The sequence below is a fragment of the Trypanosoma rangeli genome (genome assembly GCF_003719475.1).
Source record: "Trypanosoma rangeli strain AM80 chromosome Unknown Tra_15.4_contig_00016, whole genome shotgun sequence".
Classification (NCBI taxonomy): domain Eukaryota; phylum Euglenozoa; class Kinetoplastea; order Trypanosomatida; family Trypanosomatidae; genus Trypanosoma; species Trypanosoma rangeli.
The window spans coordinates 1-27,637 of NW_021705760.1; the positions used below are offsets into that span (position 1 = coordinate 1).

Genomic DNA, 27,637 nt, shown 5'->3' on the forward strand with positions numbered 1-27,637 from the left:
GGGCGCTGAATTGACTTTATATATATATGGAGGAACAGATAATTCCCTCTCCACCACTACCTCTTTCCTTCCCATCTTATTATTCCATTCCCATACCACATCTCCGTCCTCTCTCATCCAATGCATGTCCAGCTGTGGGTGTGTGTGTGTGTGTGGATGTGGACGTGCAAATATGTCGTGTGACACCACGATTCTCAGCTAGAGCCGTAAAACGGAATCTTCTCACACAACTCAACGAGCTCCTCCAGACTCAAGTGCTTCAGCTCCACAATTTTTTTGACAATGCTATACTTATTCGGAGAAGGCTTGTCGTTGCGTACGCCCCTAAAGGACCACCGCGTTGCCGCAGGTGATGCTTCCCCCTCCGTTGCCCCCTTTCCACACATTAGCTCCAATTCAACAATTATGCCATTGCACAGGAGGTTTTCATGCACTACCGTTGCTGGAATGGTGGCGCGAGCACCCTCGTACGGGATCTCGCCAAACCCACGATTTTCCGACACGTCGTCTGTCACCATGAGTTCGAAGATCCACTGGGACCCTTCCAGCACCCCATTCGCCAGGCGGAAATCTACAGTGCAATGCTCGACGGGCTTCCACTTCACAAGAAACTTGTCGCGTCCAATCTTGTAAACGTCACCGTGCTGAAACACCAAACCATCTATGGGAATTTTCGCCTCCTGCCACTTGGGCATAAGCGTTCTCAACATGTTGATGGGAACGTAGTCCTTTAAGCAAATAGCACTCGTGGCCGACGCCAGACGACCAAAGAAGTCCCTAAGTACCTTTAGTCTGGCCTCAAATCGCATTTGTTTCCCCTCCAAGCCGCCCAAATACAAGTAGTCCAGAACGTAAAACACCGGGTTACCGTCACGAATCACCAGCTCCGTGTCAAATAATATTTCCACCGCCCGGTCATGCCCCTTCTTATCTGTGATGAATTTTTGTGACTCTGGAGAAACCTCACAACTCATCTCAACTCCCTCAAATAGCTTATTCACATCATAGCAATGCGTGAACGCGGCAGGAAATCCAATGTAGCCGTAACATTTGTGTTTTACAAACAAATAACGTTGCCCATCTGCCTTTAAGGTAACATGAAACGTTGACAACAAAGAACGCAAATTTTTGTGACCAAATGAGAAGTACTCCTTATCCAGGTACGCACCAATGGTAGATAAGGGGGCCGTGTCTCTTCGCCCCGACACATTTCCCACGGCTGCATGAACATCCACAACAAGTTCCATGTAGTCTTCATAATTGTCAATCAATTTCATTCCCTTCGCCTCACAGCGGGCTGCAGGAGGAAGTTTGATACTCTTAGGATTAACCGGCAATTGCGTTTGAATGGTGGTCTTGATCTCCCCAAAGACGTCCTCAACTGTTTTCTCCTTTGTGACGCGGACTGTCTTTAAACACCCAATTGGGGCATAGACGGCGCTTCCAGTGACGGTTTGTGCCTTTTGTTCAATCGCACGCCAATATTGGTAGGCAACCTTATTGTCCCTACGCATGCCTGCGCGCTCCGCCGCCAATGCTGGGTCAATGGCAAGTACAAAAACAAACGGAACCGGAAGTTTAACGGCATCCAAGGCGGACTGAATGTAGAAGGCATCAAACTCGCTGATCGCAACAAAGCGATCGAGTACAACGCCATTAAAGCGTCTTTCCTTCCCCTCACCAAATTCCTCTAACAGTATTTTTCGTAGCTCAACAAATGGTTGCTTTCTCTCCAGGTAAATATCTCCAGAGGAGATCTGCAGCAGGTTGTATTCCTTCGCGAGGCGCTCACTTTGTGTCGTCTTCCCCGCTCCACGACAACCAAAGATGAGGAATACGAGGGGGCACCCACGATGTTGGACTAACGACACATGACCACGCCCTTCGTCCCCCATCGCAATCTTCGCAGGCTGACGAAGAAACGTCGGAATAAATGGAGGTGTATCGGGATTAAAGTTTGACATAACGTCGTGGTGACCTTGTGACGAGATATCGTAGCTTTGCTTTTAGTCGCTTTTAGTTGCGTTTGTTTCGTCTTATTGGTCTTTCTCGACTACGGGATTTGGTTAATTTGCGCTTGAATCCCTTAACTATCCTTTCCCAACCAAACTATGTTGTTATTATTGGTGTAGTGGTTGTCGTGTGTGGCTGCTTGTGTGAAAGGAAGGAAAGAAAAAACGACAGACAAAGAGACAGAGAGAAAAAATGTGGCACTTCATACACTCCCACTCCGACTTCAGCAACAACATTTTCATTCTTTACTTGTCGCCTCGGCTTGTACCTTTCATATGGCACACACACACACACACCACACGTCTCAGCCGGCATTTGCCGCACTGTTGAAATCATCGATGCCGCTCTGCGTGGCAGAAGCACCCCCCCCCCCTCCCTCCTCGTTGAATTACCATTTACGCGTGTTGTTTTAGCAAATTGTGGTGTGTATGTTTGCTTCCCTTGCACGCGGCATCGGTGGATTCATTCCTCAACGATGTTCTTGTACTCCCCATTCCGCAGAGCCTCCGTGTACGTGTACTCCCGCGGCGTCCGCCAGTCCTCCCCAAAGTACTCCACAAGGTACGACGTTGGCGGCACCAAAAATCCCTCGGCCTGTGAAGCCTCAGCGGGGTCGCAGAAGGGCAGTCGACTCAGCGACTCACAAAAGGGTGCGTGCCGGTAGCGATACATGCCGTGACGGCGAGAAGCCGCAGCTTCGTAGTGCGATGCCGTCCATATAAACGGACCACTCTGAGTGACGAGCTCCGCATCCTCCGCGAGAGGTGTGTAGTACACATTCAGGTCAAGTGCCACCAGCGTCTCATGATGCAAGAAACGCAGCTCCAGCCCCTTCTCCACCGCCCCGCAGATGTCAAACAACACAAAATGGCCGCTCAGCGCCACACGTGATAAAAGCGAAACAACGGCGCGCTGCGCATCCTCTTCCACAGTCCCACCGAGGCGCTGCAAGTCCTCATAGAAAACACCCACATCAATGTCTTTGTCATGAGGAATAAAGTACCCCTCACGGTGGGCTCCCAAGGCGGTTCCGCAACACACAAAGAAAGGCAAACCGAGGTCATTGGCCACCTCACGAAAGTCTAAAATTGTACGTTGGAAGCGTCTTTGTCGCTCAATATCCGCTGGTGCAGACATCGACGTTTGAATGTAAGTTAGGAAAACATTTTCGGACCCCTCCTTCCCATGAAAAAGACTGTTTGAGACTGACTTCTGGTGTTGCGGTTGCCCCTTCGCTTGGTACATGGAATGTGAGCCACTTGGCGTTGCAGTGGGCTTCCTTTCCTCCAGTTCTACCTCGCAGAACTGGTCAAGGAAGTCGATTGTGCCTGCAATGTCGTCCTTCGTCAGCGTCCGCGTGAAATCGCAGAAGGCCTCCCAGCAGTTCTGTAGGCGCAACTTATCCATCCCATGCTGTTTCTCAACCCACTCTTTGCGTCGCTGCAGCCATAACTCCAAACCTTCCCTTCGTCTTTCCAGGGTGGTGGACCATCCCTGGCTTGTGGGGTTCACGATGGAATGCGTTACGGCCTGCGCGGAGGCGGAAATTGTAGGCGGAGAAAGTACCCTTGGAGGCGAAATGCCACACGCGTCTTGAGATGCTGCTGCTGCCGTCACCGCAGCGTCACAAATAACGCACGGAGAGGAATGAATATGGGGCTGAAATACGGCAGCGTGGTGGAGTAAAGCTGCAAGGGCGCGCGAAGAAGGACGCATAGAGACACAAAGGGATTGGGGGAGGAAGATGCGTGCTCGCGTGAAATTTGTTCTTCAATGCCTTCTTTCCACCTGTCCCTGTGAGAAAACGACAAGAAGAGGCAAGAGGAACCCATCAGGGGTCGTGAAACAACGGTAGAAGGGCACCCCAGGTTTACTTCGCAGCCAACTACGAGAGAAAGCGCAACACAGCACCCGTAAGCAAAACAAAAAAAAAAAAAAATATACTAATTATCTCACAGCTCCGCAGTCATTTTCACGCGACAATTTCGCTCATGTTGCACGCCTCAAATGCAACTCCCCCCCCTCACCCCCACCCCCCACACACACCTTTTTTTTTTTTCGCTTCCTGCCCTTTTCTTCTTGTTCATATAAAATAAGTCGGGACTGAGCAAATGAACAGAAACAACAACCACCAACAAAAAAAGAAAAGAGGGGCGAGGGCGAGCGGCTAGAATAAGTTACACTCCTCGTAAATGAGTGTTGCGACGTTAATAACACGCTCCAGTTGCGTGTACGCGGCAGACGCAATTGTCTTCCGCGTGGGAATGTCAAGCAAAAAGAACTCGTTCAGCAGTGCGGCAGACACGAGCATCTCCTTTGCCCGCATTGCCGTCCGCAGCGAGCCTTGACTCAAGCCGAGAAACATTCGGGGGGTGAGACCCGCGCTGTGCGGCAGATCCATCTGAAGCCGACGCATCAGCCATGAAGCTGTCCTATTTGCCTGCTCGCCAATCGGCACAATAAAGCCAACTTCGCCGTAGTTAGTGGCGTAAAGCGTGACGCTGGAGTTTCCGGCGAGGGAGCGGAAACGCAACGACTTCACCAGGCACCCCCCCGGAAGGCGGTATTCGCCGTCAAGCGACAACACCGACTCGAGCACCTTGTTCGGTCTCCCCGCCTCGGTCTCCTGCACACGCGGCGTGTAACCCATTATCAGCAGATTCCTCTCATCGTCGGAGCACAAAATGCCAAATGCACGATCGTGGTACATCATGTCACAATGCACCACCGACACGACGTTGCGATCCTTTCCAAGCACATTGAGCGTGTGATTCGCCTCGGTAAAACGAGCAATTGCGCAGGATCTGGATAAATCTCCATAAATGAGATAGTTGCGAAAAGACGACATTCGCGTGACGTACATCTCTGCATACAACAGAGCTCCTACTACAAGCTTCCGGGTTTTCCAATCAAAACGAAATAGCTTGATTGTTCCACCCACGGCAACAGCAATGTGCTTACAGATCCCCACAACAGCAGTGGCTGGTCCATTGAGTGGTTCCGAATGAAAAAGAAGTATTTTCCATTTTTTATCCATCCGCATTGTTGAAAGAATAAGAATGCGGCCCCGGCATGTGACATCCTCCCCAAGGGGAAAGGCCGTACTCACCACACAGACAGGTGCCGTATGAACACCATCCACATCCTTCTCCGCGTGAATCTCCATCATTTCCGCCCCCAACACCTGCTCATTCTCCTCCAAGACAAGTGTGTCTGTGCAAGACCAGTCCGTGGTAGACATTAAGCGAATCTCAAATCTGTCCACCATTGGCACACGAACACCCGCATCAGGGGCAACAGCCTGCATGTTACATGCAGGCACCTCAGTTGTGATGCTTTGAACGCCACCACCCTCTTCATCATAGACAATGTTTAGATGAACGTCAAATGGAGCGCGCTGTGGTCGAAAAGGTTCCTTCATCGATGTCACAACAAAACAGCTTTGCGCCGGTGGGTGATACACCACAAAATGCGGTGTCACCCCAAGATGAATCCGGCGGGTCAACCATCCTTGCCCTCCTGGCCGGCAATATGTATTCATAGAGGCAAAGTCCACAAACCCTTCACAGCAGTACACGTATCCCGACGGTATTAGTGGAAAAGGCACAAAACCGCGTACAGGCCCTAATGTCTGGTGACGGTACGCCACAAGTTCCCGCGTCCGCAGGTCCCAGAAAAGAAATAATGGATGTTGTCCACAAACGTATACCCCTGAATTCCCACCGATAGCATCAAAAGAAACAATACGGCGGCTGTACTGACGCATCAACTGAGTATCATTTTCAATCATCGCACGTTCCCGCTGCAAGCGTTGCTTTTTCATTTCAATAGACTCAATCACCTCACGTTCTGCTTTATTATCTAAAAAGTGATGCATTGACTTCGTTAGGCGGAGTGGACCAAATGTGTCGGCGGACATGACTTTATAAACTGCCAGCTCACCGTTAGCGAGAATGACAACAAGAGATGTTGCCTCCACGGTGTCTCCGTCGCGCAACGCCACCACCTCAGCGTGAGCCACACAAGAGAAAGTTTCATCACCAACCATGCTTTTGGTTGATGCATCCTCACCAAGGAAGCTGTAAGGCGGCAAGGTGGCAAACTGCGGGAAGGCTGCGTGCGTCTCGCTGGACTCCACCTCGCTGATAAACATAGCTCCATTCGTGGAAAATGTCACTACCCGCCGCTGCTCCTGCCACAGCGCAAAGGCTGTAACACCCTCTGCGAACACCTCCTTGGTGGGGGTCGCTTGCGCCTCCTTCAGCGAAAACCGCAAAAGAGTCCCATCCTCCACAAGAACGAACAGTGACATCCAATCCGCCATGAGAGAGGCAGACTTTACAAGTCGCTTTTTACCCACTTCCCGTTCTGGCACAACAGTAAACTTCTGCAGCAAATTTCTTCCATCGCAAGATATTATGCGTCCCTCCCGTTCCGTTACTTGCAACAAGGCATTCAGCCATGGAATTTCGGTGGCAAACACCGTTCGATACCCCGTAAGGAACTCTGAGCGGCGCACATGCTGTATGGATTCTCCACGTACGGTGAAAAGAATTGTGAATGAAAGCCCGGTGAGAAGTAAATGAGGTGATGATAGATGCAGTGGAAGGTGTGTGGTGCCTTCCACCCTCTCACGTTCAACACGCGAACGTTTGGAAACATGAGAATATTCCAGGAAAAATGCAGAAACCGCATTCACATTCTCCCTACGAAACACATTGTTCCGGACGGACTGCCGCATCACGTAAAGAAAACCACTCCCACCACGACCAGCGCATACAGCCAAATCCATGACCTCCCGACACTCCGCGATAGACACACTTGGCATAGGCTCAAGTGTTGTGCGTCGCAATAACTCCGCGTACGGCACGTCGTCCAGGGAGGGGCCATTGACGCCGCCAAGTTGACTCAGGCCGTTTTCAGCGACCGAAGTACAGTCCACGACGTCAATATCCGCGATGCAACCAACGGCCTCCATACGATCTATGATCCGAAATCGTTCTGCTACCTCGCCGTGAAACGCATCAATTTTGGCAAGGCAGGAATCGCCGCACACAGATCCCAAAAAGAAAATTTGGTTTCCGATAGGAGAAATGCTTGAGCAGTAGCAGCCAGTTCCCAGGACACCAATGTGAATGCCTTGCACGGAGGAGCCCTGTGATGCAACACAAAGTGTGAGCACCACCCCATCCTCCTCCGATACGACAAGTAACTGCAGCATCCCATTTGTGGTGCCCACTGAGGCCGCCGTGCAGTTTGCCAAGGAGAGATTGACTTTAAAGAGAGCCGTTGAGGTTTCCATATGTGGATCGCACCAACTCACCTTGCCAAACGACATGGCTGAGGACTTCCCGTTTGCACACTCCTCCATTCCGCCGTTGTTCAGGTAGACACCATAGCCTCGTTTTGTTGTGACGTGCATCACGGTATTAATGCCGTAGCAAACGACACCTGAGGAGATCTGTGCAAATGGTCCAACGGGAGTCATGTGTGTCACGTTGTATGGAATATCATCCACCTCCCCAATGAGGAGTAGCTTCTGATTGGACGTCGATGTAGCCGATATTTGTACCCAAACTACTTGGGAAGACAACATTTTGGATTCCACCGCCTTGGTGCGCCACTCCACCAACTTCACACGACCTGCCCATGTAGGGTGTCGTTCACACAAAAAGGCAAGAATGGGTTCCCCAGAAGACTCAATAAATTGCATGTCTCGCACATAGCGAATGGAACCGTTGGCTGTTAATGCAATGGAAAACATAGACGGAGAGCCAACAGAGAGTAGCCCATCCGAGGTATTCACAAACTTGGAGTTATGCTCCTCGGGGAGTATACAGGCCGCCTTCGTTGCCTCGGGTGGTATGGAATGATCCTCCTCTGTAGCCAAACCCTTGTAGTCGTCCTCATCACCCCACTCATCTATAGCTGTTGTAGTTTCCTTCATGTTATTGTTAGTATCATCCTCAGCACAAATTCCGTTGACGTTATCACCATTGTTGGCCCGATTTAGACCTAACAAGGGAATTAAAAACATGTGACGACGACGTGCCAATACGGCAACAAAGCGACCTGACGGATCCGCACGCATGATGGGATGTAAGGGGCACACATCATTCACCACCTCCCTATCGTCTAGCTGCACGAGAGCCAAGGTGCGAAGCCGCATAAACACCGGGTCGTATTGAACAAATGACACGTGAAAATCATCGAGGCACATGACAACAACGTCAACATTAAAACCGGACGGTCGGCACGCAGCAACTGACACAGGCGCGGCGTATAGCTGCGTGCTGGTAACGTACGACAACGGGGATTTTCCCTCCCGACCACATGGAATCTGCCAGAGCTCAAGGTTGTTCTTTTTGAACAGAATCAGCTCCCTCACCCCCTCAGGAAGCCCGGTGGAGAATTGACCGACGAGGGAGTGCGTTACGCCCGACGCCGGAAAACTCGGGTTCACAGCCGCGTGCAGCATTTCACCCTTCCACAAAAAAAAAAGAAGAATGAAAAAATAACACGTCAAAGTGCTGCTTTTGTGTATGTTTAACGATGCTGCCCCTCCCTTTACGCCGAAGGATCAGGCGGCAATAGCACTCACTCTTTCATATACACAAAAATGAGGAAGAAGAAAACGGTGGCAAATTGCATATCAACAGACACAACCACACCCACGTGTTTGCTCCACAGGCAGTCATTAGCTGCAGCGGAGTGGCGATAACGCACTCCGACAATTTGGCGTAAACATAACATTTTTTTATATTTCCAACAAAAATGAAGTAAAAACTACTTAAGTTTTTACTTCATTTTTTATTTTTTATTTTTAAAAGCAAAACATCAACAGCAGCAACAACAAGAACGACAAATAGTCATTACTAAACCAGGATTTGTAGAAACTGCCACAACAGCAACAACACCAGCATAAAAATAAAAATTCATCTCTTTTATTCGCAGGACTCTGTCATCCTCCTCTCCTCCAGATTCTCTCACACCATTGCAGAAGCGCAACGACTGCATCGATTCTGCTCAAGAGCACGCATAAGAGCAAGGAGTGCTTTACTCTCATTCGTCTGTGCCCTCCTTAGCAGGGACTCATACCTCAGTCCACATCCATGCTCTACCGCAAATTCTGCAACTCTACGACTGCTGGACATGAGAAAGAAAAGGGCAAGAAGCATCATGTTCATCGCCGCCTCTGCTATTCGCTCCTCAGGCCAGTGGTGCAAATAAAAGAAAAGAACTATCACCAACCGACAAATGCAATGAAACGAACGGGGTACAAAGTCTTCACGCGACACCTGAGGAAGCGACGTCAGGGTAAATGCATGCGCCAAATTTACGGCGAGGGAAGCCCCGGTATAAACAATGGCATCGTTTTTATAATCTGACAACGCCAGTCCAACGGCGCTCACCCACAAAGGAGCATGCCGGTTGGAATTCAGTGCAAAGGCGCCGTGCAAACTAGAAGACAAATTACATAAAACCCGCAATAGCGCAAGTTTGCCGTCAGGAGTCATGCTTAGAAAATCTCGCGCACCTGTGACCAGTAAACCAGCGAAAACTGGATGGGAAACGCATGCACATAAAACTCCCTTGTGTAGAAGAGCTATACGCAGAGAATTCAGCACGGGTCCCCACAGCGTTCTATGTGTGTGAATCAAAATACGAACAACAAGATCAGCATAATCTGCGCCAATCTTCGGATCCATCGACTCAACACCTGCACTAATAAGGAATGAAGACATCAAGACTAGCCTGGCGTTTTCGTCAAGCTTCCCGCGTTGTTGCAACTGCTCCACGTACGGCATGAGCGATTCGAAAACTTTTTGACCCTTGCCAGCGTCATCTACACGGAAGAGAACAACACACGGTAGTGGCCCTGTCGTTAGTTCGCGTGCGTATGCAGACATCGCAATGGACAACGCAGCGCGTTGCTTTTTAATCATACATTTGTGCTGCTCACAATTCACGATGTACTTTGCGTATGGGGCGTAACACGTCAACAACTCCAACACGCCTGTACCCAGCCTTGAGTTGCAAAGCTGCTCGGTGGTGGTGGTGAGAAAGGACGGCATGGCACTCGCAGAACCAAGTAGAAAGGCCACCGCATCGCTGGTAAAGCTGTGACAGTTGCGCTCTATCAGATCATATGCACTGGCATGATACCTTTCCTCCTCGAGCTGACGAATCCACGCCATAAATTCGCAAAGCGTCTTTGTTGTTGTGCCAAGAAAAAACGTTATGTACCTTTTCCCAAAACGTGTGTGGCCAGCGCCCATGGCGGCTATTCCACCTCCAAAAAAAAACTCCATTCCGTAGCAGACCACCGCACTGTGGTAGATACCTGAAACGTTAAATCCCAAGAGTTCCTGACTGTGCCGGCCAACGAGACCGCCACTCAGGTCGTATACGTGCAAACACACCGTAAAGTCCACGCGGCAGCGTGGCGGTGTCACTGTCGACAGAACCAACGTCACGCGATCGGGCACCGCGACATTCAGGCAGCTCTGGTCGGGAAGGCGAAAGGATGGGATCGGCTTGGAGGTGGCCCCACGCACCCGTGCTGCGGAAGTCGCCACCGGTGGAGAGGGAGACATGACGGTCATTTGGCGGCAACTGTGGGACGTTGGTAACCTTGCCATATCAATCCTTTTCTGGGCGGTGCCGTTTTCCTTCTTGCCTCTTCTCGCAAACGGCTCGTGAGACTCTTCATGGTCGTTTCTCATGGATCCCAGAGGCCAACGCCCTCCTCCCCCCCTCTCCAAAAAAAAACCAATAACAACTAACGCCTCACCTGGTCCCAAGTTACGCAATAATATTAATTAATAATAATAAAAAAAACCCGCCTCACTCCTCACTCCCGGCGCACACCTGAGCTCAACACGACCGCGCCGCAACACCTTATCCTATAACTAAACCACGGTAGTAGAGACAGCCGGAATGCAAACACCGTGCACAACGGAGACAGAGGGATAGAGGCCAAGCAACAGTACTTCATCTATACATCTCTCTCCCTCCCTCTCTTGTTTCCACGGGAGAGAGAGAAATCTCACGCAGTACGTGCAACTGTGCATGTATGTATACATAAATACATCCAACACATGAGCATACACACAACATCAACAACAAGAGGTAAAATACAAAATAAAAAGGGGAGCGGGGGGAACAACAACACCATGCAGACAGGTTGAATTGACTTTTGCCTTACTTCCGTTGTTTACTCCTCTCTGCTTTTGAGACAAATCGCAATACAATAAGCAGAAAATAAGTGGTCAGAAATTTTTTTTGTTTTTGTTTTTCTAATTTACATAACGGAAAAAAATATTCCATGAAGTTATTGAATACGGACCAACTTCATGTCCCACCTCTTCGCCTGGTCCATTTCATGAATTTTACCCTTCAGCGTCCGCCTAAAAATTTCCTCTGCGTCGTGCTCAAAGCGTTTCTCTTTTGCACGAAGAAGCCGTTTCATGTGACTATCGGTGGCCAGCATTTCCTTCTTTGACAACCCCACCTGCACCCGGTGCTCCCTCATTCTGCGCCGTCGAGTTTCGTGCTCTCTGTTTCGCCTCTTGATCTCGCCTTGAACCTGCTGTGCCTCCATAAATATGTTTTTGCGTGCCTTCTTTATCTGTACTATATTCTCCGTAGTGTGACGATCCTTGGACTCAATGGAGCCCTTGAGTTTCTGTTGTTGCTTCGTATACTGCGACAGCGCCTTCTCTCGCCGTTGTGCCCTCTCCTTCACCAATTGCACGTAATTTTCAAATGCTGGAAACACACCCACGTTTGACCGAGCACGCAACTCTGCCGCAATTGTGCCTACCGGCTGCACACCTTCCATTTCCTCCATAAACCCGTTCCATTTCTTGTAGTTTGACTTGTTTCGTTGGACCTCTAACTTCGCCAGGCGCACATACGCAGCAAGTTGCCGATTGTGGGCTGTCGCGGCGCCTGTTGCAGGTGTCGACTTAGCAAGCCCCTCAGCCTCTCCACGCCCGACTGCATTTGCACCATTTGTACCCTTACCTGATGAGAACTCTGCAGAGCCAACTGCTGCGCCTTGCGTGACCTTTTTCGTTTCACTGGCTTTCCGCAAGGAAGTGGTAAACTCATTGTACTCCTTCGCCATGGAAAAGCTGTCGTGCGCGTACCGCAGCAGAAAACGACGATACTCGTCCAGTTCCTCCAACTCTACTTGCAGTGTCGCGGTGTCACGATGCGAGTATGGTACAGGCGGCAAAAAAGGTGGATCCGGTGGGGGTCTTGGATGCCGCAGCAGAGGACCTCTGCTACTCTTACGACTAACGCTTCTGCTACTCTTACCACAGGGGGATACGTTATCCCTGCTGCCCATCTTAGTCGAGTGTTTGGCCCGAAACTTCCTAAAAATAGGCGAGCACAACCTGTGTGCGCTACCGCCTCTCTTTGGGGCGGAGGCGAATGAGTTAGACTGCGCAGGAGTGTCCGTTCCTGGCGCCCTCCTGGGTGTCAACTGGACAGTTTCCAACACCAGCGAAGAGGTATTTGTCTTTCCATCGCTGCCGTTAGCAATGGGGGTTGATAGTTGCGGCGTAGCAGCCTCCTGCGCACTGCCGTACTGTGAAAGTGGTTTGACAAGGCCCAACTCATCGATGTTGTCATCACCTTCCGTTTCAGTGTCCAGTTCTGCCAGAGCCTTCTTTATCACAGCTTTTGGTATCTTTGGCACCCCAGGAGCATCAGGAAAGAGCTTGCAACGTTCCCTCCACTTCTGCTGCACGTTACCCTCGGCAATGAGACAATTTTTAATCGCCAACACCTTGCGTATGTTGTTCTGCCGCGCACGCTCCGTCAGCGTGTACCGAACAAGCACCGTACATTTATCGTCGCCCACCTGCTTAAACGACTTCTTGGGACGGTGAAGCAAATCCCGCGGCACAAGCCCGAGTTCATCGCATCCGAGTACGGCGGCCCTTCCCTCCGTTCCGAACAGGCTTGCGTACGCAGCGTCCATCTCCATCCACAACACCACTGGGACAAGTGAGAAACCCTACGACGCAATTACGCCTCCCCCCTCCTTGGGTGTAACGATAAACTAACGCAGGGTCCCATGCAGAAAGACAGACAGAGAGAGAGAGAGAGAGGTTTGGAGTACACAAAAGGAGAGGAGAGGAGAGGAGGAATCAGAATTACCGCCAACCAACGCATAACAACGGGGCAGAAAAGGAAAACAAAAACAAATAAACAAAAACAAGAGCGGAGACACAGACACATGTACAACAAACAGAAAGTGGGTGATCAGGGACGCAATGAGCCACTTTCCTCTTTAGCTAATGTATCGCATCTGCATCACCCATCAGCAGACAAAAATAAAAAGGGAACACATAATTAGAAACACAGCTCTCAAGTAATCACCATGACATCATCATTGGTGCATGGGAAGTTTCCCTTCTCGTTATCGTCCTCATCGTCAATAATGACAGGCGCCTCCGAGGAACCCACTGACCTCTCCCAACACGGTATGCGGAATAGGCGAGGTGTGCCACACATCTCACAGTACAGAAATGCCCCCACTGGGTTAAAAAACTGGCACCTACTGCATGCCCAACTTCCAGAATAATCAACACCATCCTGGCGGCGTTCGTTTGCCACATCATTGCCTTCGGGGCACCTTTCCCGTTTTACAACATTCCCGCAATCTGCAAATAAAAAACGCATTGCAGACGTCGTTAGTGACCTATTCCTATCTTCTCTTTCATCCTTAATCATGCACTCTAAGAGACTCGTAAACTGAAGCAAACTCTCTTTATTCTCTTTAGACATCACTGCATCCGGCCCCCTCGCCTGTTCTGTCCTCAGGCAGCAATGCAGTAATGCCACCCAAGCCTCACAAAACTCAACTCCGTGATGACGCTCTATGAGGTGAGCCAGCTGGTGAAGGACGGCAGTGCAGACGCATACAAAGGGCAAAAATTCAGAGGCCTTACTTGGTGACCGAAGACGCACTCGCACTACGGCACGCCCTGATTCAGTAAATTCCCCATGCGACATTACCGACGGTGTTGTTGGAGAAAACTCGTCGAGACAGGTCACCTGCCATTCTCTTTCCTGAAGGATAGTATCAAGAAGATCCGCTACGCGACCCAGTAAAGTGTACGCAGCCAAGTCCGTTGTCGAAGTAGTCAAAGGCCTAATATGCTGCACGGCAAACTTTGAAAGATTAGGTAGATTCAGGCGGGTGCAATTGCATGCTTCACAGCGCTGAAAGGCGCAGTAGTTATGGAAGGAACACCGTGCACAGTCCCATCCCTGTTCACCCCCGTTGAGGTCCACAGCGTCGGAGCAGAAATCACACACCGTAAGAGTAGAGGCATTAACATTCCTACATCGCGGACAAATCCAACCGCCCCCACTCGGTAGTGTACTTGATGCAGCAACATCATCGCAGCCACATCTATCGCGTTCTCCCCAACGCGTCTGCTGAAGTCGTTTCTCTGCAGCATCCGCAAGAAGTTGCCGCAGTGATAATGAACATGATGGGCGCAACAACGGTCCGCTTCCACCCAAACGATGGATTCCTGTAAAACGGAATGTTCGGCTAGCCGTTCCCTCGGTGTTCCCAGACACCATACCAACCTCCAACTGTTCACACTCCATAACAAGCTGAGAGTAAAGGCCCCAGAAGTACTTGTCATGTCTGGAATACCGACAGTGTGCGATCTCGTGCAACAAGGTGCAAAGTACCTCACTGAAGGGAAGAAAGGTGGTCTTCGCACCTGGAGCACGAAAACGGACGCACACCTCATCACCCTTGTTCACATTAAGTCCCAGCAAACGCGCACTACGTGGATAAAACTCTTTCAAATGTTTGATCTTCCACTTATGTGCCAAAAGAATGGGATGGGCGCGCACCTGAAGCCGCTGCATGTACTCCTGGGCGTAGTCATCTTTCGCCCATCCCAAAGTTGTGGCCGCGCCAATTGTGTTGTACTTGGCCAAAGTATTCACAGGCAGTGCCATGCCATACACAAACGTACGGTCCACTAGGCCGCGGACCCTCCTCCACCAGAGCCGTTTGCCTCTCTTTTTTTTTTCAGTACGGTTGCCAGATTGAACGACACAAAAGAGGAATAATTCAACCGCTGTCACACACACACACACACACCGAAGAAAAAAAAAGAAACAAAGTCAACCACACCATTGTAGGAAAATGATCAGTGGACAAACAAAAAAAAAAAAAACAAGCAAAAAAAAGGTGCCTCATTGCTGCCCAAAGCGGGCATCCACTGCATCCAGCAAAGAGAAAGAAAAAACAAAAACCAAACCAAACCAATGCAGGAAAAGGTTTAGCAGAGTCTCTTTATCAAAACATTCTATCCCTCATCGGCATCACAAGCGGTAACATCATCATCAGAATTCAGTAAATACGTTAAACGTCATTGATTTAGGCGGGCATCTTCAAAATGATGCTTCATGTTTTGTGCAAACCACCACTCCATCCCTGGAGGAACAATAGGAGTATTTTTAACATAATCAAAAAACTGGAGTGGAGCTGTCATATAGGCCTCTGCTGAGGGAAAATTAGGTGGCCACAAATCCCTCTGGCCCATAGCTATACCGCTAACGATAAATTCCGGCCCCATTGCCTGTTGCATAATTGTTTTTCCATGAAGGTGATCTAATTCATGCATAAGGCACCTCGCCCGCATGCCGTCCAGCACGTCTGTCTTTTCATTTCCATACTCATCCCACCCACTACATGTGATAGACTGTGGTCGCAGGACCCAGGCAGTGGTCGCCCCACAAGAAATACAATTTTCCCACATTCCGTACATGGGAGCAATGGAGGTTCGATCATCGTAGCCAGGAACGCTTGGGCTCACCCACACCTCAAACGTTTTGTCGTCTGGCTGGCTCTTGATGAGCACAACCGTGGCATCCCAATGACCTTTCGGGGCACTGAAGGAAATACATCGCAAGTCAGTCGCCATTTTCTTCAGATTGAAAAGCTGCGAGTGAAAAAGCGGGGTATTTAAATGATTCTTATCCACACGCAATGCAGGTCGTGTGAGGGAACGATGCGGATAACATGCAACTCGTGACTTTACTTGCGCCTCAATCTCCAACTGCGCCGCAACGCGGTCTTTAAGCCGCTTTTCACGCGCCGTCGACAGCTTCGGGCCCAACGCAGGCACCGTCCGTGACAGGCGCTTCAGCATAAAAGTCAAGGGACCCCTAAAACTTTTTTAAAAAAAAACGCAAAAAAAAAGGAAAGGAAAAGCACTATTGTGGCGACAGTGGCCAGCAGCGGTGAGGGGAAAGGTGCCAGTGCCCTGTGAAGAAGTTGTATTGGAACAATTTTACTGATACAACCAACACAACACTCTGGACGGCTGATGAGGCATAGCATTCATTCCTCTTCTTTTCTTTGCAGGCGCAGGTCACGCCCCAAAACACTCGCTCTCACTCGATTTCGCTCTCCCTCCTACTTTATGTACCTTCTTATGTATGTGTGTCTGTGTGTCTTTCACGTCGTATGCTTTACCACACCAGCAATTCTTTCTTCTTATTATTTTGTCCACTGTCCCATTTCTCTCTGCCCACCACCCACAGTCTCTATGACGCTCACCCCTCTGACAGCAGTGAACCTGAGGCTAAGGGGAGCAAGACAACTCCAGGGGTTTTCGGTGGGGAGGAGCGGCGGAACGTCTTGCAAGCACAGCAGCACACACAACACAACATCGGCACCACGCACGCACATAAAAAGAGAAAAAAAACAAACGAAACAGAAAGAGAAACACACAAAAAGGCAAGGGAACACACATAGAGGAAGAAATACCTTTCAGCACCACCAGAAGAAGAAAACATTACTTTTATTCCCTCAACATGCTGAAGCGTTTCTCCCTCTCGACGGGGCGCATGACCCCCCGCATATATTGCATGGATACATAAATATACGCGCGTCAGCTTCCCGTTCCTTGTGACGACAGTGATATATTGCAAGAAAGATGTCGCGCAAACAACAACCAAAAAAAAGAAAAGGGGGGACAAAAAAAACGAGGGAAACAAGGGGGGAGGAGGGAAAGAAGAAAGTCGAAAGATGTGCCGCGTTACAAAAGCATGGCGATCACGTCAATTCACCTCCCCCCCCTCCCCTACAGATGCCGCTTCTTACGGTTATGATCGAAACGGGGCACAAACACACAACCAGTGCTAGTCATATGTACAACAACAATAAACAAAAAAAAAAAAAAAAACTACAAAAGGCGCACTAAAACTAAAAAAAAAAAAGTAATTTTTTTTTTTTTTTCTATCTGCACAATTTTATTTCATACAAATTCGTTTTTTTTTTTTTCCTCCTTCTCTGTGTGGGAGGTGAGGGCTTGTACCCCTCAGACTCCCTCACAAAGCCGGATGCAGTGGTTTTCCCTTTCGTTACTCCCTTCAGAGTGTTGACAACCTCTCGGCCACCTCTTTCTTATTCAGGGCCCCCTTTTTATCCTTCTCGTTATTTTTTCCCTTCTTCTCATCAATGTGTCGGATTCCCCGCTGCGCTGCGACTAATACGACGCCGTTGTCGTCTGTTTGGGTTTCGCAGCAAATTCGCTTTTGTTACGCACACACGCACACACACACAGACGTTGTACTCATACATTACGGTCCTCTGTTCGTTCCTCAACCCCCAAACACCTCTGTTGTCGTCGTCTGCTACTGCTTTCCATTCACGTATGTCCTAAGTTTCGTACGTGTTTCTTTCCACTTTGTTAGCCACCCTGCCGCCTCCACACCACACACACACACCACCACCACCACCACCACATTTCTCTCAATAATTTCCTTCGCTGGGGTGTCGCACCGTTGACCACTGCCCCTTCTCGCCGCCTCCCGCCACATGTCACATTCGGTGAGGCGGACGAGAGGATTTCCATGAACAGGCTGAAGTGGCCAAGAAACCGTCAACCGCACCCCTCTCAGGTAGCACAAATAACATCACAGCAAAAACAAAAGCACAAAAAAGTAACGCGGCATACATTACAACAGCAACCACGGCAGTGATGACAAATATACTGCTCACAGAATAAAAATCAAATCCCGCAACCGCGTGGCACAAACACACACAACACCCAGCTATCATCACCACCGCCACGCCAGCAGAAATAATGAAAGTAAGATAAGTATGAAACAAAAAGACACATTGTCATTTGCCAAATTGAGCTTCTTTTTTCCTTCGCCCAATTCACATTACCTCTTGTTTTCTGTTTTTTTCTGCTGCAGTTGCTTCCTTAACACGGTCCTTTCTTTCTGTAGCAGGATATACAGACCTATTTCTTCTGGTTGTTGTTGTTTGTTCTTTTTTTTTTTTTTTGCTATTCCGCAGACCTTTGCAAATGTCAACCACCCTCAGCTTGTTTCCCCCTCCTCATCCTCCACTTCTGCCTCCTCCCACCTTTTTTGTTCCTTCTCAGTTGGACCACATCTCACTGGGGCTAAACGTCAAGGGCTGTCAATGTCGTCGTGTGCATCTTTAAGCGGATAAACGCCACAGTGACTCTCCGCCCAAACTTTCAAGATGAACTCCGCTTCCTGAGGAGAGTTTATATGACTACTGAAAAGCGGCTGTCTCAGCAACTCCACGGCGCCGCTCGGAGAGGCTCCGATGCGATTGACAAGGCATTTTGCGCAAAGTTTCAGGAGTGGTCCTGCGTCGGCCAAACGCTGGCCAGTAGGATCGTCAGAAAGCAGCAGCCCCTCCACATGTGCCTTGATGTTTCCTTCCCAGTCAAGCACAGGCACCGCCCCATCCGACTCCGTGTAACTCTGCAAAAGTGGGCCGTCGCCAAAGTCGTCCATGAGCTTGGCGTCATCGAAGAGCGGATCAACGCCTGTCAACAGCGAAAGTACCACTAGCCCAAGAGCCCAGGTGTCAGCTGCGGGAGAGAAGAGACCATGGGGTGATTGCCTGCAGTACGGTGGAAGCCGGTGAAGAGTAGGTGGTGGGATTTCCTCACCATCTTTAGAAATGTGCCCCACAAGCTCAAAGTCGCAGAGTGCGGCGCAGCCAGAGTCGCCGTCCAACAAAATATTCTCCAAGTGAATATCATTATGGGTAAATCCGCGACACATTATTCCATCCTTCACATGTGGTAGTTCCTCACTGAGAAGGCTAATAGCAACAACCAGTTGGAAGGCGATAGCGGTTACGACCCTACAATCACGAATTGGCTCAAACACACGATGGGATAAAAGCGAGCTTTTGGCAAATCTCTTGTCACTGTCACAGTCCGCTCCACCTTCTCCATCGCCAAAAAACTCAACCACGGGCCTGCTGGCAAGGAGAAACTGTTTAAGGCTGTATTCGTGCTTCGGCATGAGAATGCCACGATCAACACCACCAATCGTGACAATGGCCAACGGAAGGACCAAATACGGCACTTGACGGCAAACCCCACAACTCCCGCCATTGTTGAACGCAGCAAAATCGCTTGCAAAAAGGGCCCGGATGAATGCGATTTCATTTTCCGTGATACTGATTGGGTATACCTTAAGCGCCAGCGGGTACCCAAAAGAAAACGGGACGTTCTTCATTTCCCCAACGTTGTACACAAGGGAACCACGGTCGCCACCGTGGCCAATTGCGCTGCCGTACAAAACATGCGAGCTGCAGTCGCTGCTGAGACGAGGCACCCCGTCTCCACAGTCCTCGTCGTCAAAGTACGTCCAACAGGATGCCGGAGGTGAGTTGCCGTCACGGTTTAGTGTCTCCCTTACGGACATCATCGTTCAGGGGTGTGGGTGAAAAGAGAGCCTGTGGGAGGCCGCAATAAGTTTGCTTTCCACTCCCACTCGCACGCAGCAACACTTTTTTCACTGAATTTTGTAGTTGTTTCTTTTTTTTTTCCCCCCCCTTTCCTTCTATTTTACTCCCAATATATGTGTATGTGTCAGTGTCAAAAAATGTCGCCGCCCTCCCGTGTCCTTTGTACGAATGAGTGGAGCCCAGGAAACTCGATGAACCGTGCCGGCACACGTCACAAAGAGAGAGGGGGTGGGGGGCTTGCCTTTGTTCAAGAAAAGAGAAACCTTGCCTGTCGCCTCCTCCACCTTCCCGCACAGAAACAAAAACAAACCCACCGACAGAGGTGTCAAAAGCTCCGTCTACTGCTACAGTTACTAGTTGTACACAATGTACCACTGGAGTATATAGGCCACGGAGACTACACGTGCAACCAAAATATAAAGAAGAATAAACAAACAAACAAAAAGATGGAAGCAAAAGAAGTTTGTATTGCGCACTATGAGGTATGCACTCCTTCCACGCATACGCATGCAGATGGATCCATTACAAACGTGGCTCAGAGACACAGAAACCAAAAAACAACAAGGAGAACAACACGTCATTTAAGCAGCTCTTTTTTTCGTAACACTTCAGGGTTCACATCTGTAACGATAAAACGTTTGCCTGGAACCTCCCCCAGCGCAGACAACAACTGCCTATCCTCCTCCATCTTTCGCCGCATATGGAGCTCGCGCTGATTTGCCTTATACACACTGCGCCACATAATTGCCACTACAACTACGGCAGACACACCGAGTACAATGCGGCTCCAGCTGTAGTACGAGCGCCTCCTCTCCACGGGTGGATTTCCAGCTACACGGCTCTCTTCCTGCGCCATGTACAGCCCACTCACTATTGTTTTTATCAATGTCTTCGTTCCGTGCGTATTTATTTGTGTGCACGTGGGAAAAAGGAGAATGAAAGGACCACCTCAGAAAGAAGAACCGAAGCAAGCAAAGGATAAAAACAGCCGAGATGAAACTTTGTTGGCATTTAACACAAAACTCTTACCGTACGCCTGACTTCATTAAGACGCCGATAACACCAACAACAACAAGAGAACAACAAATGCATGTATGCATAATCCTTTAGTCAAAAAAGGTACTTGGTGGGGGGTGGAGAGTGTCGTCAACCGCCTCACCTCCCCCCCCTCCCCCCACCCACCCACACACAGCAGCTGCATTCATACCCAGGCATGTAACTTGGTTTGTCGCAACGCAGTTCTTCCTTTCACGTTAGCAAGTTACAACGTGCCTAGGTATTTTCCAATCATGCTACCTATAGCAACCACGCCCTCGGACTGTGGGGTCTCGGCAACCACACGCACACGCACAATTTCACCACTTTTCACGGACCGTGATCCATCCTTCGTAATCCAAACGCCTTCCACCCCATCGCTTTCGTACACCCACTCATTCCCCATCTGCCCACGGCTGATGTACATTTTCCCAACTCCCACGACGCTCCCCCACCATCCCTCGCGTTCCACGCCAACCACCATCAAATCAACAACCTCACCACGATGCAACTTGAAAACAAGGGCCTCGTAATGAAGCAGAAATGACACCCCACCATCATCTAAGACTCTTCCTTCCAATGACTCCGTGTTAAGGATATCGAGCACCGCGATGATGACGGCAGATGAACTTTGATCCACCCGAACCGACTCCCCATTGCTCCCTTTTATGAGCGGCATCTGGAGAGGGTGTCCTTCCACAGCATTGCGAAGGTATCTAGCAAGGTGGCGATGAAGTGTCCGGCCCAACATGTGGGGCTCCACCTTGATGATTTTATGCAGTTCCATTTTGTAAAACATCCTTATTCCTGTGTATCAATATATACACACAATTATCGTTTACGTTCAAGTAGATGAGGTGTCAATCACCTCCTGACTTTCTTCCAGACCAAAAATCTTCCGCACAGAGGTAACCAAGGAGGCGTGAACCGTCCACGCAGTTGCTCTCCGCACAAAGAAAAAAACGGCCTGACCCTATCCTTGAGGAGCGGAAAAACAAGGCGTAGGATTCAGAAGTTGACGCACCCCCAGGTGTTGACCACAGAAGAAGAATAATAAAAAAAACGGAGGAGTGCAGAATATTAAAACATCACACACACAGTAGATCAATCACAAGCAAATATTAATTGTAAAAAAGTCAAACGAATGGCAGATTACACATCGATACATACATACATGTATATATATGCAGGCATTTATGTCCTCCACGGCAAGTGTTTCCTACACATGTACGTACACATTCAAAAAAAAAAAAGGGGGGAGGGGAGGGGAAGAAAACCACACAGAAAACATAACGATATACACCAGACGCATTATTATTATTTTCGTACAAATACTGGTCTTCACGCTTGATCCCGCTCTCCATTTCCCAAAAGCAGAGAGAGACCACACATCGAGGTCACTGATAACCTCCACTCTTCTTTTGTGGCAAATAAAAACTCTTTTCAGAGGGAAGGGGGAATTCAACATATCATTTCACCTCAGATGCTATAGGAACCTCACACGCACAAGGTATGCATAACACATTTCCCCTACGCCTTGTGCCCTCAGGAAGGAAGACCCATTGAGGGACCTTCTTCGCTTTTTATGCGTTATCCAGGCACATTCACCGAGGTTTGTGTGTTTACTCCTTGAGCTCGAGAGTGCACTCGTAGTTGAAGTTTTCGCGCAGTAAAAAAAGATTGTGTGTTGTCCCACGTCAATATAAGCTCTCCTGCTGTGCTGGGAAAGAAGTGGTCCGCTGCCTCCGCCACAGTCGTGAGTGGCATTAAAACTTGCGTGTGGCCATCCGCGGAGCACGCCACGAAGACGGCACGAAACCCAATTTTGCCACGCTTCACCGCAAACTCCCACGTGACGTCCTCAAAAGCCCTTATTTCATACGTGAGAGTGAGTTTTCGGCGGGACATCACAACCACGTTTTCGGTTTCCTTCGGTGTTGGAAAGCCCAATCTGCAAGATCCAGCATTAGGACCCTCAAAAAATGACTCCCCAAACCGTCCTTCGCTCCCAGTCTTCGATAATACACGGAGTGTATCATTCGAACTACAAAAGAAGTTCAAGCTGCCATTGCCAAAAATTTTGTTCAAAGGCACACACCCCTCCTTGCATTTACACTTCCCACCCAAGAAGTAAGGTATCTTGTCCTCATCGATCAGCGTCTTTAATACGGAAGCGGTATTTTCCTCACTAACGCACATAACCTTTTGCCAAAGACCGCGCTTACCAGAGATAAGGAATTTTGAAAACCAACGAGCAAAGGCAACGCTCTTGGGACAGTTCACCAGCACCAATTTATGCAGAATTTCTGGGTAATAACGTTGATCCAAATTGAGCAGCCCACGAATGGTTTTGCGAAACGGACCACGAAGAAAATCAAAGATATGCGCTCCTTTTAAATCCATAACCACAGTCATTGTCTGATTCCATTTATCCCATTCAATCTTTGTCGTTTTCCCCGGAGGCCTGCTTTTGAAGCCGCAGTATTGCAACACCTTCCAGAGAAGTTCGTTACCGTATATATGGAAGAGCACAATGAGGTCTTCTGGGCGTTGATGAAGAGGAGAGATGCGCCCTAACTCACGAAAGAGTTCCTTAAAGTTGATATGCCCTAACCTACCATACATGACTGGATGACCGTCCTTATCCCAGTAATGGATGCTATTCGGATAGTGTCGATTAATTAAACTCAAGATTGGCTTAAGAATGGAATGATTATTCAGATACTCCACCTGAATATCTCTCACGAAAGTGATTTGAGAGCTGCACGGATCTCTTGGAATTTGTGTTGCCATCGGGAGCTGCAACGCAGTGCATATTTCCTTCTCGTTGAAGCCGCGTAAAGGAATGAGGGAGGGAAATATCATGATGGAATCCAACCTGTGCTGCTTTCGGAATTTGTTTGCATCAACAATCATTGCCACGGTATCCTCCAAATTAAAGTTATTCGCCTTTAGGTACCTATAGGTGAGAAGTGAGCGATCCTCCGTGCTGCTACAGTACTCAAACTGCGGAAGCCCTGAAAACGACGTGCGTGTCCTTTCGCCTGCAGCTGTTGTGAGGCATGGGACATTACCTTTACTCTCGCTCCTCGTTTGCTGCGTTGGCGACCCATGAGCAACGCTCCCAGGGACCTGAAGAGCTATGCGCCATAGAACCTCATCCACCAAGGCATCCACATCCACCTTGATGTTGTTCTTTTTCAGGGACGTTTTCCTGCCGAAGTGCGGGGTATTCTGCATCTTTCGCATGCGTTCCTCCCCCCCTCTCACTTCTAGAGACATAAAAAAGTGAATATATCGTATATATCTATAAATGGGGCATTCAAAAAAAAAAAAACGGTGACCCGGTCAGTGCGTGTGTGATATGTGTACACTACACACACCGCCAAATACACAGCCACTACGTAAAACTATGGGAACAAAAAATAGCACTAAACCACGTCAATAACCTGCGCTACAAACCTGCTTAAAATAAAATTATGCACTTCTATTCATCGTCTGTTGTTGTTACCGCTGCAGGGCACTCAGAAGGATGCAGAGGCTTCTTCCTAACGCCCTGTTAGTGTGTTATCCTTTATCAATCTTTACCAGGACACATGCCGCACCATTATCATACAAGTACCCACAATTTGCATGTGCAGGATGAAGGATTAGATGAATTAGAAGATGGAAGAGAAGTCACAGCCCACGTAAGATATGACTACATCATGCACACATCAAATGACACAACTGAGAAGTAAAGAAGAAAGCGCTCACTACAGACTCTCACACGCACAGAGACACGGATAACAATAAAATGGCATCATTTCTTTCCGTACATGACCGTTCCTCCTCCGCACGTGTAGCGTTAGAAGCCTACATTTCCTGGCAATATAAAGGAGTATCGCTCCCCTTCGTTACCAGCAGTGTTATGACGCTACACGTAAGCACTTGCAGCTGTGGGTTGGGAGGGAGACTACTTTATTTCTCCTGGGCGTATCTGAGCATCGGCACCCACCCCAAAGAAGGCAGACTGCCGTCACTGTAAGCCAACACGAAGTCAAAGAGAGTAATTGCTGGCTCTTGGCGTTCTTCTTTGCGAGGCACTTAACCTTGACATCACGACAAGGTGGCCCACGGTTTCACCGGGTAAAAGTAAATCTATAAAGGAACGAAATACACACGGAAAAAGATCATACCTGTGTTATTTTTACACAACTTATGGCGTTTTGGCATGCTCTTCATTGCCAGCGTCACAAAGCACACAATCTTCTTCCTTCAATAACCAAGTAAGAAAACGATAACCAGTGGGTGGACGATAAACAGACGCAAGTGCTCTGCTCCCTTTGTCTAGCAAATCTGCCCATGGTGGAAGAAAGGTATTGGCCCATTCAACAACAAAAAAAAAAAACAGCAAAATCAACCAAAAACAAAAAAAAAGGGGCTGTGGGAGAATCATACCTATTCACTCACTCTCTCACAGCTACACACGCAAAGCAAATGAAAAGAAGAGAGCACACCATGCTGGACAGTGGCCATCCCCGTTTATTTTGTTCAAAAAAGAAGCCTTCAGCCCCAGCTCCTGGAAATGCGCAGTTGCACATGCTTGCCGTGCACCCACGATGTGTGATTATCCCACACCAGTTTCAACATCCCACGCTCGCTGGAAACAAATCGGCCATTATCCATTTCCACCCTTTCCGACCTCAGCACCCTCAAAACCTTAGACCGTTCCGACGTCCTTTGAAAAGTCTTTGGAGACCTACGTGGGTCCACCGACGGGTCGGACAGAGAGCACGACGAGACCTCCAACTCATCGTCTGGCATAAAGGACGCATGAAAATAAATATCCGTCACGTGTCCTCCCTTAGATTTCGTGCACTTGAACTCCCATTGAACCTCTTCCCCAGGCTGAAGCATAAGCTCACTCGTATACCGCTTCCCAGCCAAGATGGTTATGTCCTCCGTACGAGGGATGAACGCAGAAACATCGGCAAGCCCCTTGGACACCGAATCTATACCTGGCACGCAACCGCCCGCACATTCACAGGAACCACCCAGAAACTTTGGTATTTTATCCTCATCAATAATTTTCTTCAGTACAGCCACAGAGTTTGCCTTGCTACAAAAGACGAACTTCCGTTGGGTGTTCCTATGAAGCGAGCCTCGAAGCAGTCCAAAGGCATGCATGACAACACTAGGGCAGTTAATCACTAAAAGGCGATGTAAGGTCTCAGGGAAGTATGCTTGATCCATATTGAAAATGGCGCGCACGATATCCACAATACGCGAGCCAAACATCTTCAAATGAAGCCCCTCCGTGTCCATAATCACAGTTACACCAATAACACGGCGACACCCTCTCTCTACGCTCTTCACATCTGCGTATCTCACCAGGCGTTCCTGTATGAGATTTGTGTAAAGATGATACTGCAAAATGATGTCTTTTTCCTGCTTTCCCACCGGGGTTATTGACGCATACGCTTTCAAGAGTTCCTTGACGTTGCAGCGACCGGAAAAGTCGTACAAGATGGGGTGACCCTCCTTGTCCCAGTAATGGTAGCCTGCCGAGTAGTAGGGGGCTGCAACGAGAGAAAAAAGTTCGAATTGCTTATCCGGTCCAGTGTAGGGCTCGTTTAGGGTGTGGCACAAGTCCTCTTGATCAAAGCCTCGGATAGAAAAGACACAAGGAAATAAGGTCAAAGAATCGGCATTGTTTTGCTCCCTAAATTTCATGGTTGTTGTGACCATACACATTGCATCCTTAGATCTCCAATCGCAAGCCCTAAGATATTTATACGCCAGGATGCGTCTATCTGCATCATTTTGACACTTCATAAACTGAGGCGGGTAGGTGCCGCCGTAGTGGTTGCGGATAGTCTCAAGTAGTGCTGTCACGGCAGCCTCTCTCACTTCGTCCAAGGTGTCCATCTCTGGGATGGACACCGGAATGCTATCAATCGATGGCATTGGCTTTCATGAGGATGTGCATGCACGCATGAGAAAAAGGGAGAGAACCATATACATTCCAAGTAGTAATGGTAATAGTGGTGACCATACCATAATACAATAAGCCTCTGTGTGGGATGATGGCTGGTTTCGTCTGAGAACACGACATACGGAATAGCCCCGCAGACCGGTTAAGGCCCCATTTTAAAAAAAAGGAAGAGAGAGTGAGAGAGAACTCTCTCCACATAAAATAAAGGGACCACTGAAGCCCACAATGAAATAGTGATAAATAATAACCGTACACCCCCCACCCAGTCAGAGCTCCTCATACCAAAAAAAAAAAAACAAACAACAATAATAAAACATGTTAGTTTTTTGTTGTTATTGACAACTTTCTTATGGGGTGACCGTCGCCGCCGTCTGCAGAGCAGCAAAACAACACTGCTACAGTAAAAACGGAGAGTTACACACGCCACTCAGTATGCACGTGAAGTTTCCAACAGGCGCGCCATCCAACAGATGGCGGTAAAAGTAAATAAAATGAAGAGGTCTCCTCCACATATATACATAAATATATATATATATATATATGCCCACAAAACCGTAAACGGCAAATATTATGTTTTGCTTTTCCTACCTCTCGCGGTTTTTTTTTTCCACGCTCTCTACTCCATAGCGCAATTTGCCCTCAGGGGAGGGACAGCTTTAGCTTGTGTTCTGCAAACGGATCGGCGCACTCCAGCAAACACTCATTTGTATCGTCCTTCTCTGTCTCCAGGCGTGTGTGTTGTCCCAGTTGGGCAAAAGCATCCCGCTCATCGTACCACGCATAGAGACAGGGCTGGGGTGCAACTTCACCCC

At 48.9% G+C, this 27,637-nt stretch overlaps 11 protein-coding genes across 11 annotated transcripts, besides 23 other annotated features; all 11 read right to left on the reverse strand.

The window, feature by feature from the left end:
• The first annotated feature begins 133 nt into the window (after positions 1-133).
• Positions 134-161: a microsatellite.
• A 33-nt stretch (positions 162-194) lies between these two features.
• On the reverse strand, positions 195-1,964 carry TraAM80_00836 (RNA guanylyltransferase; the record flags this gene model as incomplete). Its single annotated transcript, XM_029377900.1, has 1 exon — positions 195-1,964. The coding sequence occupies one exon, from the start codon at positions 1,962-1,964 to the stop codon at positions 195-197; it is 1,770 nt and encodes a 589-aa protein (XP_029242219.1).
• A 194-nt stretch (positions 1,965-2,158) lies between these two features.
• Positions 2,159-2,206: a sequence feature (A-rich).
• Positions 2,207-2,292: 86 nt separating this feature from the next.
• Positions 2,293-2,314: a microsatellite.
• A 161-nt stretch (positions 2,315-2,475) lies between these two features.
• TraAM80_00837 (uncharacterized protein) lies at positions 2,476-3,729 on the reverse strand (the record flags this gene model as incomplete). The annotated part of the gene is made up of 1 exon (XM_029377901.1): positions 2,476-3,729. The coding sequence occupies one exon, from the start codon at positions 3,727-3,729 to the stop codon at positions 2,476-2,478; it is 1,254 nt and encodes a 417-aa protein (XP_029242220.1).
• A 203-nt stretch (positions 3,730-3,932) lies between these two features.
• Positions 3,933-3,952: a microsatellite.
• Positions 3,953-4,028: 76 nt separating this feature from the next.
• Positions 4,029-4,060: a microsatellite.
• Positions 4,061-4,180: 120 nt separating this feature from the next.
• On the reverse strand, positions 4,181-8,491 carry TraAM80_00838 (cleavage and polyadenylation specificity factor-like protein; the record flags this gene model as incomplete). Its single annotated transcript, XM_029377902.1, has 1 exon — positions 4,181-8,491. The coding sequence occupies one exon, from the start codon at positions 8,489-8,491 to the stop codon at positions 4,181-4,183; it is 4,311 nt and encodes a 1,436-aa protein (XP_029242221.1).
• Positions 8,492-8,843: 352 nt separating this feature from the next.
• Positions 8,844-8,878: a microsatellite.
• Positions 8,879-8,999: 121 nt separating this feature from the next.
• TraAM80_00839 (uncharacterized protein) lies at positions 9,000-10,739 on the reverse strand (the record flags this gene model as incomplete). Its single annotated transcript, XM_029377903.1, has 1 exon — positions 9,000-10,739. One exon carries the CDS (start codon positions 10,737-10,739, stop codon positions 9,000-9,002), a length of 1,740 nt encoding a protein of 579 aa, XP_029242222.1.
• Positions 10,740-10,824: 85 nt separating this feature from the next.
• Positions 10,825-10,854: a microsatellite.
• A 493-nt stretch (positions 10,855-11,347) lies between these two features.
• Positions 11,348-13,015, reverse strand: TraAM80_00840 (uncharacterized protein; the record flags this gene model as incomplete). The annotated part of the gene is made up of 1 exon (XM_029377904.1): positions 11,348-13,015. The coding sequence occupies one exon, from the start codon at positions 13,013-13,015 to the stop codon at positions 11,348-11,350; it is 1,668 nt and encodes a 555-aa protein (XP_029242223.1).
• Positions 13,016-13,109: 94 nt separating this feature from the next.
• Positions 13,110-13,139: a microsatellite.
• A 77-nt stretch (positions 13,140-13,216) lies between these two features.
• Positions 13,217-13,285: a sequence feature (A-rich).
• Positions 13,286-13,398: 113 nt separating this feature from the next.
• Positions 13,399-15,015, reverse strand: TraAM80_00841 (uncharacterized protein; the record flags this gene model as incomplete). The annotated part of the gene is made up of 1 exon (XM_029377905.1): positions 13,399-15,015. The coding sequence occupies one exon, from the start codon at positions 15,013-15,015 to the stop codon at positions 13,399-13,401; it is 1,617 nt and encodes a 538-aa protein (XP_029242224.1).
• Positions 15,016-15,141: 126 nt separating this feature from the next.
• Positions 15,142-15,160: a microsatellite.
• A 58-nt stretch (positions 15,161-15,218) lies between these two features.
• Positions 15,219-15,249: a microsatellite.
• A 42-nt stretch (positions 15,250-15,291) lies between these two features.
• Positions 15,292-15,324: a sequence feature (A-rich).
• Positions 15,325-15,431: 107 nt separating this feature from the next.
• Positions 15,432-16,214, reverse strand: TraAM80_00842 (polypeptide deformylase-like protein; the record flags this gene model as incomplete). The annotated part of the gene is made up of 1 exon (XM_029377906.1): positions 15,432-16,214. One exon carries the CDS (start codon positions 16,212-16,214, stop codon positions 15,432-15,434), a length of 783 nt encoding a protein of 260 aa, XP_029242225.1.
• A 542-nt stretch (positions 16,215-16,756) lies between these two features.
• Positions 16,757-16,803: a sequence feature (GA-rich).
• A 419-nt stretch (positions 16,804-17,222) lies between these two features.
• Positions 17,223-17,286: a sequence feature (A-rich).
• Positions 17,287-17,609: 323 nt separating this feature from the next.
• Positions 17,610-17,635: a microsatellite.
• Positions 17,636-17,763: 128 nt separating this feature from the next.
• Positions 17,764-17,814: a microsatellite.
• A 516-nt stretch (positions 17,815-18,330) lies between these two features.
• Positions 18,331-18,361: a microsatellite.
• A 45-nt stretch (positions 18,362-18,406) lies between these two features.
• Positions 18,407-18,439: a microsatellite.
• Positions 18,440-18,489: 50 nt separating this feature from the next.
• Positions 18,490-19,770, reverse strand: TraAM80_00843 (putative protein kinase; the record flags this gene model as incomplete). The annotated part of the gene is made up of 1 exon (XM_029377907.1): positions 18,490-19,770. The coding sequence occupies one exon, from the start codon at positions 19,768-19,770 to the stop codon at positions 18,490-18,492; it is 1,281 nt and encodes a 426-aa protein (XP_029242226.1).
• Positions 19,771-20,871: 1,101 nt separating this feature from the next.
• Positions 20,872-20,899: a microsatellite.
• Positions 20,900-20,960: 61 nt separating this feature from the next.
• Positions 20,961-21,003: a microsatellite.
• A 71-nt stretch (positions 21,004-21,074) lies between these two features.
• On the reverse strand, positions 21,075-21,647 carry TraAM80_00844 (RNA polymerase-like protein; the record flags this gene model as incomplete). The annotated part of the gene is made up of 1 exon (XM_029377908.1): positions 21,075-21,647. The coding sequence occupies one exon, from the start codon at positions 21,645-21,647 to the stop codon at positions 21,075-21,077; it is 573 nt and encodes a 190-aa protein (XP_029242227.1).
• A 357-nt stretch (positions 21,648-22,004) lies between these two features.
• Positions 22,005-22,033: a microsatellite.
• Positions 22,034-22,438: 405 nt separating this feature from the next.
• Positions 22,439-24,097, reverse strand: TraAM80_00845 (uncharacterized protein; the record flags this gene model as incomplete). Its single annotated transcript, XM_029377909.1, has 1 exon — positions 22,439-24,097. The coding sequence occupies one exon, from the start codon at positions 24,095-24,097 to the stop codon at positions 22,439-22,441; it is 1,659 nt and encodes a 552-aa protein (XP_029242228.1).
• Positions 24,098-25,396: 1,299 nt separating this feature from the next.
• On the reverse strand, positions 25,397-26,797 carry TraAM80_00846 (uncharacterized protein; the record flags this gene model as incomplete). Its single annotated transcript, XM_029377910.1, has 1 exon — positions 25,397-26,797. One exon carries the CDS (start codon positions 26,795-26,797, stop codon positions 25,397-25,399), a length of 1,401 nt encoding a protein of 466 aa, XP_029242229.1.
• Positions 26,798-27,108: 311 nt separating this feature from the next.
• Positions 27,109-27,139: a sequence feature (A-rich).
• Positions 27,140-27,335: 196 nt separating this feature from the next.
• Positions 27,336-27,367: a microsatellite.
• The last annotated feature ends 270 nt before the right edge of the window (positions 27,368-27,637 follow it).